Here is a 15,797-nt window from a genome sequence, read left to right as displayed (position 1 = left end):
AGCGCAGCGAGCAGGAAAATTTGCATATTTAAGCATTTACGTACCGTTTTGCCTTTTTACAGCGTTTTATTAAAAGGCGCCCCCCAATTTTACCCTCCTCCAGGGCTCATAATTATTGCACAGCCCCTAAGACTTGACCCTACTGACATTTAAATGCCATATTGGAAAGACTGGACATTTTCCTTTCAGAAAATATATACTTTTAGTCTATGGTAGGGTCTATAGTTGGTCAATTATGAGTGTTTCAATGCAAAATGATGCGCGATCCTTGAAATTTACTGACGAAACGCACAGGAACACCACTTCATTAAGCTTCATTACACACGGCCATGTCAGCAAAAGTGTAAACAAATTTAAATTGTGTAGGTCAATACTCCCGTAAATGATACCTAGTCATTAAAATTGGCATTCCATATTTTTGCAAAGGAAAAATTTGAAAAAGCGAGAAAAATAGCAGTATTTTAAAGTTGAAGCACAATAACATTCAATAAAAATTCCTTTAAAAAGGGATAGGGCACGCAAATGAGGAACTGTCAAGATAAAGGTGTAGGCCTACATAATTTGATTAGGGCTGTGCAATAATTATGAGCCCTGGGGAAGGGTAAAATTGGGGGGGGCGGAAGAAATTTTTGGCGAACCGAAAGGGGGAAAAGCAACTTTTGCAAGCCGAGAGGGGGGGCAAGCGATTTTTATGATTCCATGGGGCGCCTTTTAAATAAAACGCTCTAAAAAGGCTTAGGAAAACAGTACAGAAACGCTTAAATGTGCACTATAGGCCTACTAGTATAAAGTTTCGCTCACCTGGAACGTTTTCACTAGTTCGACTAGCGTCTTCAGCAGATGGTGATGCTGTGATAATATCTTGTCTACAATCGGGATATCTCTCACTGATGACGTCATATGATTGACAGGGTGACGTCATAGGATGTTACGATGTATAGTAGGCTAAGTTATCCCAAATAGGATCTATTTCAAGTCCTTGGTCACGATCCAGTCTCGATTTTTGAGTCCTTTAATATTTGTATGGCTTTAAGAACTCCATTTGGCAACATTGTTGGCAGGTTTTAGAGGTATGAGCAAAAAAAAACCCCTTGTGATCAGGCGAATAATTTGGTGTATCTGTTGACAAAATTGGAGCATTTTCAATTTTAATTTACGGGAGGTGTCATTTTTTAATGATTTTGTAATAATATAAATTCATTGCAGCCGATATTTGAATTAAAAAAGTCAATCTCAACATGTTTCTATGACCTATGACTCATGAATTCATAAGTAGGCATAAAATACAGCATGTTTTTAGTGATTTAGTGCATTTTGGCCAAAAATGGACCCTTTTAATTTTTTTAGCAATTTCTTACATTACAAAAGTTTGTATTACACTTTATAGTATTGATATACAAGGCTTCTTTAATTTTAAACTACTTTTAGTATTAGAAGAATTCAAAGAGAAGGCAGTTTTCATGACAATGGTCTTTATACTCATTTTAAAGTAAATTTCCCAGTAAAATTGACAAAAAATGGGTGGAAATGGCCGTTGTCACGGAAACGGTCTTCTCTGTGAAAAAGTTTTTTATAGCCCCTATAATATAAGGTGCAACGGTGTAATACAAACGTTTGTAATGCAAGAAATTGCTCAAAATGATGAAAAAGGGTAATTTTTGATCACCAAATTAAACATGATGATTTTATGCCTCTTTATGAATTTCAAGAGGTTTATATAGTAAAAAACCATATGTCACAGAAACATGTTGTATTGTATGATCCAAACATCCCGGGGTCTCTCGACTCTCCCTGGTTGAAGGTACGTATACGGGGATGTGCCGCGGTTTTGAGGTACTTTCAGCGATTTTGGTATATCGATGGGTGTGTTTTCAGTGAAGACCAATGCGCCCATTCTGGCAAAAGTGCCCTGAAAACGCCCAATTATGGCAAATTTGGGTGATTTTTGGGTGTTTTTTGTTAAAAATTGGTACTGATGGGTAGCAAAAACAGTAAAAAGAAGGTTTAAAGAAGGTCAGCATCCGAAAGTCTGCATGCGTGCATGGCACATCCCCGTACAATTTTTTTTGAAGACCCCCTCCCCCCGGGCTTCAGAAAAAGTATAGTTTGACCCACCTCCGACTTATCGTTTTGGAGTTATAGGCCAAAATGTCAAAGGTTAACTTTGAAGAAGCACAGGAAAGAGATTTAATGCTCCAATTTTGATGAATATGGTCTCAAATTGTTGGCACTGTTTTCTCAATCGAATAAAAAAATAGTTATAACCAACTGTAATGACTCGTTACCTAGGTAATCATTCAGAGAAGTACCAGTAGGTCAACAGCAGTAGGACTTAAGTGACAATGACCTATTTTGATGTGTTACCCTGGCAACAAGTCATCCTAGTTGGTTCAAACTACTCTTTATTCGAGTTGTTGTACAGAAAGACCCATTTTTTGAGACTATTTTCATCAAAATTGGAGCATTGTTCAATTTTAACCCTTATGGAGTTTTCTTTTTAACCTTCGATCTTTTTGCTCATACCTCTAAAACGATAAGTCGTAGATATGTGAATGTATTATGACAAGAGGAATAATTTGACATAGCCTATGTTTGGACAAATTTCGGCAAGTTTTTTTATCAACTCTAACCTTAAATATCTCGAATTGAAATCACTGATTTTCAAAGCAGGAGGATACCGGGATATCCCGAGAAAACCTATACGAGAGCGAGCGCCGAGCATGGGTCGGGTAAACCAACAAAACTGTCAAAACACAATGTTAAAATTTGATTCTGTATCCTAACAGTGTTGGGCACGGCTGCCGGGCTTGAACCCGGGACTCCAGTGGTGCAAGGCCATGGCGAGGGAACAACCGCTGCGCCACCTCTGAAAATATGAGATAGCACCAGAATTCAGAATCTTTGGTTTTATATTGTTTTTCTCTGTTTTGTCCCTTTGTTAAAAAATGAAAAACTGAAAAGTTCAGTATCATATGTGGCCTTTTCTCTTGATTTTTACATTAATATTTAAACAGGAAGATAATTTAGAATACCACCTGAATACCAACTGATGTGAAAGACTTCTTATAGAGCACATATTTAACAACGTGGTAATGAAAGTTATTGTCAAACATAAAATTCTTTTAATCTATCACTTTCTTTCTATAAAATGTTACAATAGTATACATATTATATCAGAAAATGTAACAATTGTCAGTTGGATAAGATATTGGTAAAAACAAAATGATATTAAACGCATGAAGCAGATTAAGATAGGCCTACTTATAACTCATTATATCTTGCGAGCCCTTCCTCATAAATATCAACATTCTAATATTCCCCCCTCCAAAATAACTTTGAATGTAACATGGAAAAAACATATAATTAGTCCACAAATGTTAAAATTATGCTGTGAAATGATCCCTGATAATGCAAAATATTTGTTGCTATCATAGTGCAGTTATGCTGCACAGCAAATATGATTCGACCTTTGCAGTACTTAAACCTGGTTAACAGGAAATGAATCCAGCAAAATCAATCGATAAAGTCTAGCCCATCCTCCACATTGTATGGTGGACTGCACTTATGTCCAAATATGGCACTTGCCAATCAATAAACATCCACTTGAAATCCCCTGACTCGCTCCACTGACCAAAGTTATGGACAGATATGGGAGTTGGTTTTGCTGTTATTTGTCATTTACATATCAGGGAGGTACGAACATTTGCAGATGCCCCACCTACTCAGTTTTTAGCCTACATGTAATCTGATGTAATGTATACATTATTCTTGATTGACAGCAAGTACAAAATATATCCATCAAGTGGTTTAGCTTTAATGCCCTTCGGAAGAGAGCGGTCCACAAGTGAGTGATAGTCCCTAAAAGTTGCATTCAATTTACACAGGGAATTTTGCAGGCCATACCGTGCCCTTCATTATACTAAAACACCAAAGTGCGAATATTTCCCAACATCTAAATTAGCTAAAAATTTAGGACATGTTACAAAACTATATTTTCTAGAATTTCAGAGAGTACAAAAAATATGGGCCGGTTATTTTTCACACAGTGACGTTAACTAGGCAATGCCCTATACCTCTGACATACACTGTTTGTAGAGGTCACATGTCAATGGGGAGAGCATTGTGTATTGTGTATAGGAAAATGAACAGTAACTGCAGTATGTCACACATTCAGCAGGAGAAATATACACGCAATTTAAAAGTAAGCTAGGTATAATTTCAAATTTCAAATTCAGGCGATCATGCATGCCACGAGCATGTTTGTGCGATTCATTCACTCTGCAATTTCAGGTGCAAATGTATGGTCAAATGTTGAGGCAATATTATCAAGCAATTGTTTTTGAACCGTATATGGTTGTTTTACTATAGTTAATGACTCGGTATTTGGGGATATTTAAAAGCAATAATGTGTGATTTGCATAAAAAAATGTAATTCCTATTTAAATCTTAGTTTTCACTGATCACATTGTCCCCTTTTAATTTAGTGTTAAACAAATGAGGTAAAACTAAGAAAATTGCTGTTTCATTCCAGCGCCTATACATTGCATACATCGCGGTGGGGTGGGGTGGGGGTATTAGCTCGCTGGCCGCATCACATGTATTATTGCGAGGAGCATCACGCAGCTGGGACGTATATTATAAGACGTGCGACGAATAGGATATGCACACAATTTATACGTCACTGATTCAATGATACAATTACACATGAGCTGGCATTCACGAGACGTGTTAGCAAGCACTCGATCGGAGAACTTTGAATAAAACCGGAGATCTCCGGATTTAATGTTAAAAAAAAATCACGTGGCATTTACACCACTGGGTATTACAATTATGTAATTAGTAAATTCGACTAAAAATTGAGGGTGTCGCTGTGGAACAAATCACAAATGTAAGATGACAGTTGTGGATCGGAAATTCGCTCTCTTGTGTATTGTTCATTTATAATTATATAGGGCTATATACAAATGTTTGAAAACATGAATGTTTGTGACCGAAACATTTTTTTTAAAAAGAGATTGAACTCTTTTTTCATATAGGCCTTTTTTCTGAGCACTCATTTCCTTTGTTCTTTGTGTCACGCATTTCATCTTGGTATACATGGTAGCTGGTTTTCTATACATAACAAATACTAATTATAAAACATATATTGTCAGATATCTACAGTCCTTGAGCCCATCAGCTCCCCTCCACTACACTCTTAGAAAAAACAGTTTCAAGTAGAACCCAAAAAGGTACTTAAGTTATCATGTGTGTATAAGTCTACAAAGAACTAAAAATGGTTCTACAACATGTACAAAGGCCAGAAAGATCCATTTTAGACCTACAAAAGGTCATTTTATAAATGCTAGAAAGAACCATTTGGGGTTCTTGCAATTTCCCAGAATCCTAGCTGTCCTGTAAGTAGAACCTCTGGAACCGTTGTTTTTAAGAGTGAGCATGTATAAGTGAAACGTTAAGGTGGTAATTGTGCCGTTGTATGTGCGTCTGTAGGAGTAGTTTGCATTCCTGATTCTGACATCATTCCCCCACCAGTCATTCCACCTGCAGATGTCATCGATGCCGCCTTCATTGTGGTTGATTCAGACATCTCACTCGAAGAACCGGACTTGTCTTGAGCTGTGTGTGGAAACAATAATGACATTTTCACTTTGGCAAATCTAAATATTTCATATTAGCAGACACAGCTAATCAAACTTTTTGTGTTGAGTAGGCCCAGGTACAAAATGCATACCAGCTTAGACCTGCACTCCCAATTCCAGAAAAAATACAGCATAAATCTTTTGGGCCATTGGGCATGCATGTTGGGTCGAGAAATATTAAAGAAACTGGGAATTTATATTTCTATGTCCCAATACAAAGACTGGGCAAAACAAGAGAGTACCTTTTTAATCCCAAAAAAATTAATGCTGTATTTTCCTTGAGTAGACCATGCATGTGCATGTAGTGTTGACCGGGACATCGGTTTGTTCCAGATATTAGTATTCTTGAAATTTACTGATGTATTGGGAAAAGTAAAGTATGATTGAGAAAATAGAATGCAGAAGATATTTAGCCTAATTATTTAGATCAGTCTATCCGACCATAGATTCTCTGGATAATGGATAATTTGAGTCTTGCATGTCACATAAAAGATTAGATCTGTTCTGGTCTGTTTTTACACAAAAATAATTGTTCCACATACCTAAACAAAAGTACGAACCCCGGGTGTATTATCAGAAGGCCCAAAGTCCCATCTAGAGACCATTCCTATAATTGGTACTTATCTGCCGTTGATGGAGTGAACATCAATATCACGCCCTCCTTTAAATTAATTTATAATCATGTGATACACTTCTTTTCCTCCCTTTCGTTATTTAGTAAATACGTGATATCAATGTTCACCCCCAGGGGCAGGAAAGTGTCATTTATAGAAATGGTCTACAGCTCGATAATTATTATAAACCGGAGACGATTATCATAGCACCAAAATGAACCATGCTTTTGCAAAGCACCCTAAAACCCCGGGGGGGGGGAGGCACTCCAACTTTGGAGGTGACGCGTATGTAGGGCTGTTAAGACCCCCTTTTTCAGCATCGCTGTCACCCAAAGACCCCATATTTTTTTACGAACACATGCTCTGTCACCAAAAGACCCCCTATTTTTCCATTTGCTCTGTCACCCAAAGACCCTTACAAGTTCAATTTGAACAGCAACTTTCATTTATCACTGAATTTGTTACTTATTTTGAAAAAACAATGAAATTTTAAGCCATTTAGAACTAGAAATTCGATTTTCGAGGTTTTTGTGGGGCTGTTTCGACTCTCACCCAAAGATTCCATTTAAAAAAAAGGTCATGTTCTCACCCAATGACCCCATATTTTTTGCATTTTGCTCTCACCGAATGCCAAAAATCATGCTCTCACCCAATGACCCCATATTTTTTACATTTTGCTCTCACCGAATGCCATTAGTGCGAAAGTGCCAGCCCTACACCTAGGCCCTATATCCATTTCATATTGAAGTGCCCCCCCCCCCCCCGGGCCTAAAACTGCAATCCTGGAAAAAATGTGTTCTAACAGTACACCCACCCCACTGTAATTCCCATGCTCGTCTTAGTATAGTGCGCACGCTACGAGTCACTGGAGCTCACTGGAAACTAAGAATTATAATAGTGTTGTCTCAATGTTCATCTTAAGCATACCCCTCCCCTTTCCCCACCAAACAATGTTGGGAGAAGATATGGTGAAGATGAGCATATTGGGCATGCCAACATTGTACGGGGGTAGAAGGGGGACCATTTCCAATAAGGCCTTAAAAGTGTTCGAACAATTATTTCTAAGATTGTGGTTCCTGATGCATGGAAGTTGCCATTGAATATCAAATCAAGGGAATCAAAAAAGTTTGCAATTGGTTATTTGCAAAATAAAAATTAAATTTCACATTTAAGTGGCATGTAGCCTACACCATGTATGGCATATTCTGGGATGCTGAGAAGATCTTCTTTTCTTATAAACGAAGACAATGCAACTTACTTATCAATACGGCTGCAACTATTGCAATTATTGCGATGATTACAAATACTATAAGCAGAGCAATACAGATGGATCGACATGTGGATCGTCTGGCTCCTGGAGGAGGCTTCTCTTTTGGTGGTTTAGATTCAGGATCTGGATCCTGTTGAATGAATGGTTCCCGTGTCTTATTGGCTTCATCTTCTTCGTTCTCTCCGTCTTTGCCATCTTGTCCTTCTTCTAGTTTCTCGTAATCTTTCGTCTGTTCCTAAGATGAATGAAGGCAACAGGAAAAAAGAAGTGAATGGTGTGAAGTTTTGGAAAGTGTCTTCAAGAATTGAACGCAAAGCATACTGTGTCCGGAACATTGAGCGCAACAGACTAACTTTTATCAATAACAAGAAGCTGGCAATATCATTTTAATATAATGTGTTGTAGTTATATCTGTGATTTATATGATTTATTATGTACACGCGTTGTCCGTAAACAGTTTTCAGTAAACTTATTCAAACAGTGTGTGTGGAAATTAATGAATTAATTTTTGATACAAAAAATAACAAAATTACTAAGTTATTGCATATAATGCCGCCAACAAGCTCAAAAATCAAATTAATACTGAAAACGCCTATTGAATGACTTGATTATTGATTTTTGGCTGAAAAAATATGAAATTAATAAGCATAATGATAGTCTAGTATTACTATTGTTTTGGTAAACTTATGTTAATAATGCCCAAATGTTCCAATATAAATATGTATTGCTGTAAAATATGTTCTTTTAATGCAATAATATCATAAGTATATGTGTCAAATTTACCCCTACCCCTTTATGTGGCCCACTTACCCCAAAGTGTTGGGGTAAGTGAGTTAATTGAGTCATTACATAATTAAATTGGCCCGCCATTCTTTACTGAATTGGGAGTATCGCCCCAAAACTAACATAGACATTATCCTAGGATTATACTTGAATTATAAAAACACAAGTCCAATCTTTATTCACTTTAGGAGTTTTGTATCCTATAATATCCTTAAGTGTCCCACTTACCCCATCTTACCCTATACAGGGGGTGATATAATATTGGATGGCTGAGCTTGATACCATAACATATCGGATGAGTCATAAAAAAATTCCCTTTAAAAGGGAAGGCCAGCCTCAATGCAGAAGAGATCTTGTAAATAGTTTGGGTCACCGTGAAAGGCATTTTTTAGGATCACGCTTACATCCATGTTACATGACAGTTCACCAAACCATCAATGCTGAGAACATGCACACTGAAACAGCAAAAAGCATTAACTCCTATAACTCCTGTCAACTCTTTAATTCATTACTCCAAATTGTTCTGTATTTTTGTCTTTACTGCTTTTTACCCATGCTTATTATTAAAATCAAGAAATACACTGCAGTTGTTAGTTAATTCGCTATGTAAACTCAACTTACATGCACATTTTATTTTAAAATGATTTTATATATTTCGCAATGTATAGTTTACTATAAAGTAGATAGTGGCAAGCACATGATAAAAGGACTGATCATTCACTACAATCTTCACTTTTAAACTGTATTTTTTGAATGTGTTGATTGTTAGTCCGAAACTCCTGCAAAGCTATGGACATGGCATCTTACCTACTCCATTCTGTAATAGTCTGCATTGTGTGTTTTCTCAGTCTTCAATCATTTTGTTGAATGTAATTTTATGAATCAAATAAAAAAAAATAGAAAGTGGCCTCACTTTAGTTATGTGTCATTTTACAGTATTTATAATTTATAAAGTACGACAATAATTTATTTATTTTCTATAAGTGCATGCCAAAATATGGGATATATTGTTCAATATTATAGCTAACCCCAAAAAACTTTATTTTCCATCGGATTTTTCCCGTTGAAAAGACAAAACTAATGTTAAAGATAGCAATAATATCATCAATAACATTTTGAGTCAATTTTATCCATAAAACGATACAGGATAGGATAGATAATTACTTTGACTTCAATGTGGTCCATATAATGAAGATTTTGATTCTACAACATTATTAAATCTGTTATCAACATCAATTATGCACTCACAGGCAACCAAACATCATGCTATGCTCAGTAGTCCACTGATATGACCTTGTTCCAGTGATCATTCCCCGCTAATTACTAATTGTTGACCATGTCATTTTTTGATATGCTGATTGCTGAACAAGTTTATGTTTATATGTGTAGGCCTAACCTATGATAACTTTTTAAGTCATAATTAATTCAAACATAACTTTGGCAATACTCAATCGTTTTCGTTCGTTGAAACGGCAAAACATACCTTCTTTTCCTTGCAAATCGAATTAGCAGACATCAAAAACATTTCCACCACGATAAGTAAAAAAAATAATTCATACCAATAGAAGAAGGCTATAATCTTAGCTAATCTTTAGTGTACACAAATCCCATCTCAGAATTAGGTACCAGCCCTATGGGCTGGCGAAAATATCGGACGAGCCAACGGCGAGTTCGATATTTGTATGACGAATCCGATATGTTATGGTATCATGCGAAATAAGCCATCCAATATTATCATTATTAGGTTTTCTTAACTCCTAATAACCCTGAAAACATAATAATGAACATAACTGGTACTTTAATTGTCTGGCTTACAATTATATAGCCTATGCGGCCCATACACGATCAAAATATTGATCAATAGATGCAGGAGTGGACCGCTTGCCCCCCCCCCCTTCTCGGCCCGCCAAAAATCTTTGCTCCCCCCTTTACACATGCTTAATTTTGGGATCCCAATTTGAAAACCTTATATTGTCTAGATATAATGCGAGCGAGCGCAGCGAGCAGGAAAATTAGCATATTTGTGACCGTACACCACGAATGAGCCGTAAATGTCCTCAATTGTATTCTGAGTTACAGTGTGAAATGGGCATGAAGGTCGTATTCATTGGTAGCTCACTTTGGTGCTACGTGTACCTCATTTAATGAGATACACGTAGCACCAAATTGAAATACCTATGAATATGACCTTCATGCCCATTTTACACTGTAACTCAGAATACAATTGAGGACATTTACGGCTCATTCGTGGTGTACGGTCACATTTAAGCTTTTTTGTTGAGCGTTTTATTTAAAAAGCGCCCATGAATGCGCGCCAAAATCGCTTTCCCCTCTTGGGTGGCCAAAATTGCTTGCCCCCCTTCGGCTCGCCAAAAGTTCTCCCCCAATTTTACCCTCCCCGGGCTCATATTGCACAGCCCCTTATTGTGACAGCGGTTATCTTTTGAATCCTTTAATGACCACTGAAGCATAGCCAAGGACACTCGCGCGAATTGAATGTCGAAGGTCATAAAACACCAATTTGGTGTTTTCCGCTCCCCATATAACCAGGCCGTTGCAAAGTTTTCTTTGCAACTTCTATACTAGCGCAATACAAAAAGATGGCGACAGCGTCGGCTTCCCCTGTGTATTACTCTGTTGATAGCCTGCAGAAACTGCAGAAAAATGCTGCTGCCATCTACGATAGTACTGCGTAGTGCTGTGGAGACTTATGTTAGCATGACGTCACGAATATGCTAATTACAGAAAAATGCTGCTGCCATCAACGACAGCTAGCGACATAGGCTACGTAAATCGCGTATTTATATAAGGACTTATTTTTGCCACTGGCCTCACGTCGGTGAACGGAGTTGCAAGTCCATCGCACTACGTGCTCTATAATTAGTCCATGATATAACGGCTGACTTGACAGGCAACCTACTTAGGGACCGTTCACAAACACTTGTAAGGGGGGGGATAAAAAATTTTATCGTGAAAATTTTGGGCCCCCCCCCTTTACAGGTCTCAAAAATTTCAAGGCCCCCTTTTTGACATGAAAATTATGGGTCAACCCCATAGAAAAGCATATAAATTTAATTTTTCCAGGAAAATTTGTGGTCATTTTTTTTCAGGCCCCCCCTTAGGAGGGTCAACATTTTCAGGGCCCTCCTTTTTGCATCAGGCCCCCCTTACAAGTGTTTGTGAACGGTCCCCTATAGTGAAGGGCAATACATTCAAAAATTGTTTTCACCTATCGATATGGTAATTAATCGTGTAAGTTTGCTATGCTGATTCTTGTGAATAAAGGTACTGTTACACCACTACTTCTACGACGAATACCGCTCTTTTCTCTACGACGAATACCGGGACGAATACCGCTCTTTTCTCTACGACGAATACCGCTCTTTTCGAAGACACTAATCGTACAGGTGTAAATGTTTTTCACCTATCCTTATGATGATTAATCCTGTTACATCACTACTTTTCAGCGAATACGTTTTTATTTATTTTAAACTTATAAATATTCGATTTGACTATAATTTCCTATGTGCGATATAATTGCACTATATTGACAATTAGACCAATATTATTTAATTTTCATATCCCTATTCAATTCTGACATTTCAAAAGAATTTCCTTTCAAAAGATGAATAAAGCACACGATGAATATCCCCTATTATATTATATTATATATATATATATTATATCAAAGGTTGGGAATTCCTTTTTGACTTTTTTGATCATTTTCAATCAACCGAAACCAGACCAAACACCTTGTAACCAGGTCACGAATTCATTCAGTTTTCAATAAGCTTCAATAGACAGCAGTTGTCTATGGTTTTCTGCAGGTGAATATATTTATGATTTCAGTATTTCCTGTTCCAGTAAGGGGCTGTGCAATAATTATGAGCCCTGTGGGAGGGTAAAATTGGGGGGGGGGGGGGAGCAAGAAATTTTTGGAAAGCCGAAAGGGGGGGGGCAAGCAATTTTGGTCAGCCGAGAAAGGTGGCAAGCGATTTTTGGCACACATTCATGGGGCATCTTTTAAATAAAACGCTCTAAAAAGGCTTAGAAAAACAGTACGGAATTACACGATTTAATATGCAAATTTTCCTGCTCACTGCGCTTGAAACATAATTAATATCTAGACCATTTAAGGATTGCAAATCGGGATCCCAAAAATTTGGCATGTGTAAAGGGGGCATAGATTTTTGGCGGGCCGAGAGGGTGGGGCAAGCTATTTTTGGCGGGCCGTTCGGAAATGTTACCCGCGGGGCTCATAATTATTGATTTGATTTGATTTGATTTGATTTGTTCGGGTTTTGACAACCCTGGATAACCAAAGAAAGCCTCTATTGAAGCTTATTTCCATTGGGGTCCATTTGAACACCGGGACGGGTTAGGAACAGTCAGGGGTTAACACCCTACTCTTTTCGAAACTGGCTGCGAGATACATGTACAGGTATGGCTCTCTGTACACGGGACCGACGACTTAACGTCCCTTCCGAAGGACGGAGTACTTTCATGATTCATTTACCCAATTCTAAATGAACCATGGGGAGAGCGGAAGTCTGAATTTAATCTACAGAAGTTGCCAATTAATTTCAGACTTTTTTTTCAAGTCAATATCCCAGCAAATCGCCACCGCCGGGAATCGAACCCGGGACCTCATGCACTAAAGGCAAGTACCCTAACCATTGCACAGCTCCTAATTTGGGAGCACGTGTGGCCGAGTGGATAAGGCACCCGACTCATAATCCATAGGTTACGAGTTCGAGCCCCTTGGGCAAGGCACTTTATCCTCATTGCCTACTGGGGGATGGGGTTGGGTTTGATTGGATGTTTGTCTAGTTGTTTGTTTCAATGTTGCAATATTGGCGCTGATTAAGATGCTGCCTGCAAATTGCATTGTGTCTGTTTAGGTGTGTTTTATGTACAATTCTAGCAATTTGACCCGTGGGTCACCATTAGAGTTTGAACAATTTTCAGAACATGTAAAATGTTAATAATATAATGCTATAAACATGCTATAAAACTCTCTGTGACCTGAAATATTTTCACGTATTCCACTATATCACGATTACCGAAATATTGAATGAAAAGTGTCAATGTGGATGGAAATGTGTCACATCATTTCGTCAAATCTGCCTCCAAAAATACGCCATGTAACTATATCTAAATTGGGATACGTTGACGTTAGCGCGTCTGTAAATTAATAATGTCAATGTGTTCATCATTTTCTTATATCACGGTAGGTTAAATACTTTTGCTGGATCCTAATATGACCGGAGGAATACATCGGTGTGATTTTAGCACTATTTTATAGCTTTTGTTTTTATTTTTGTGTATCAGAATTCAGAATGGCCTTTATCCTCTCTGATCTATGGTTTCCAGAAGGGCATGGGCCTATTTAAGAATTGATCACTACTATGCCCAACTGGGGGCTTTCGTCAAATCTGCCCCCATTTTATACCCAGCAAACACAAAACGTTTTAAACAGGTTATATATTGGGATCTGGTTTTAATGGTAAAAACGTTTTGATAACATTTAATTCATAATCCATCATCAATTTGTCATGCACCAAACATTTTTTTAGAACCGAAACTAACGTCGAATCTTCCACTATAGCAACGATGATGAAAGATAGACAAAAGAAACAGAATATGTGATTTTACTCACCCGAAAGTATTGCAATTTGCATAAATAATAGTTTAATACCTGTTTCATTTACTCGGTCATGTATAAAGGCGTTTGGGTGGTGGTTTTTGGTGGAGTTTTTTTGGTTATTTTTTCTTCAATAAAATTTGAGTGGAATAGCATACTACATAATTCATTGTATTTCAAAACAAACACACACACCAGGCTTTGTTATTTCAATCCACCACATAAAATCAAAATTGGATTTGTGGTTCCAAAGATAAATTTAGCATTGCTTATTGTTATTTCACTAACTTATGCGACAAACAAGTGACTCGTGTATGAAAAGACCCGGGTCAGGGTAGCTTCATACATAATTGTCATATTGCGAAATGGAAGTAGTTTCGCTCTCAGTGTTACTTATCACGAAAAAAACCCGATTTTTTAAAGACATTTTAATAAGTGTTGCCATAGTGACCATTTGAATGAAAAAGGTGCAAATTCAAAAGTTGCATTGAAAAGCTACAAGAGTCGTGTATTATGACTTTCTCTGCGCAACGGTTAGCATGACCTATAGCGGTGTTTGCACTCAAATATTGAGACAACTAAAGGTGACACACAAGAGGAATGGTATGAGTTCTATAAAGGAGATCCCAAGACTTGATACATAGCCTAATGGGTGATATTTCCGCCCTATGTGCATGAATTGAGGAGAGGAGAGAAGAAACGAACAAAATGTTCGTTTTTATATTATAGAATCTATGTCATGCATAGATAGGTAAAAGTATACCTTTTCTGGATCGCCATGGCAAGTGGAATAATTTGGAAAACTATGGACACCAAAACAAGCTTCTGTGGCAAAATTGCATTTGGCAGCCGGACTATTTGGCATTTATACAATGTTTTACACGTGTCCCAACTCACACCTAATTGGATCCAGCCAAATCCATTTGATTTATTCTAAATGCAAAATATTTCAAGTAGCGTAAACTCACCAGAGCATTAACAAAATATATATTTATGCATTGTATGGAGAAACTTTATAGTCGCTTGCTACGCAACCGAATGAAACGAATGAATGAATAATTGTATCATTAGCATTAGAAAAAGCAGGGATAAAGTAGCCCATATATGGTATATTACAAACACTTGTACGCCAATATAAACTTATATATAAATAAGACTTAAACAATAGGCCTACTATCAACCTGCTGCTATATATTAGTTGGTTTCATTTAACCATTATGCATGATCAAGTTCAACCGTCAAATTAGTGTCCTATACAATCTGAAATGACACAAATAAAAAGTATAATTCATCATGAAAATGATGCCTACTTACTTCTGTCATTATTGCTAAATCTGAGACTGTGATCGAGAACGCTACACTAGTACTTGCTGGTTGCTGGCTCCTGTTTTAGCAAAATGCGTCCGCATAAACTTTCTTAGTACTTATTTGCCAACTAAGATGCAAGTACAAGTTCACCTATTGTTATAAATTCATTCCACTGCACCGATTCACTGTTTTTTTCACGTCTGCTAACAATGGCATAACTGTGAGTGTTTTCTCCCAGGCAGTTGTGCGATATATAACACCAAGGTAAAGAGTACTTGTTCTAGAATCACTTGTCACACCTGACTGGAGAAGAAAAGATGATTAAAAGGAAAACTAGACTTAGCTGTGGTCTAAGACCACGAACACAGCCGTGTTGTGACCTCTTAATGACCTTTGACCCCAAAATGTATGAAAACCCCATAGGCATTGGCTAATGTCAATGTATGCGTGCACGTGGCATTATTTTGCCATGTTATTTGTGGCAGAAGGGGCATTTTGAACGTTTTTCGTCTCAGACCGGAAGTGGCCCCTTAATGACC

At 37.5% G+C, this 15,797-nt stretch overlaps 1 protein-coding gene across 1 annotated transcript; it reads right to left on the bottom strand.

Annotated features, from left to right (window-relative positions):
- Positions 1-3,101: 3,101 nt before the first annotated feature.
- LOC140155855 (uncharacterized) lies at positions 3,102-15,520 on the bottom strand. Its single transcript, XM_072178847.1, has 3 exons — positions 15,265-15,520; positions 7,512-7,758; positions 3,102-5,616 (listed from the first exon to the last, which is right to left on the bottom strand). The coding sequence occupies exons 1-3, from the start codon at positions 15,271-15,273 to the stop codon at positions 5,453-5,455; spliced, it is 420 nt and encodes a 139-aa protein (XP_072034948.1). The 5' UTR covers positions 15,274-15,520; the 3' UTR covers positions 3,102-5,452.
- Positions 15,521-15,797: the final 277 nt, after the last annotated feature.

Source organism: Amphiura filiformis, chromosome 6 (genome assembly GCF_039555335.1).
Source record: "Amphiura filiformis chromosome 6, Afil_fr2py, whole genome shotgun sequence".
Taxonomy (NCBI): Eukaryota; Metazoa; Echinodermata; class Ophiuroidea; order Amphilepidida; family Amphiuridae; genus Amphiura; species Amphiura filiformis.
This window is presented reverse-complemented; position numbering and strand designations above follow the sequence as displayed.

Excerpts from the sequence above, each read along its gene's own strand:
- LOC140155855 (XM_072178847.1), bottom strand. Across the intron at positions 5,617-7,511 it reads AGTTGCAGCCGTATTGATAA|CTCAAGACAAGTCCGGTTCT; the intron begins GTAAGTTGCATT and ends TTCCACACACAG.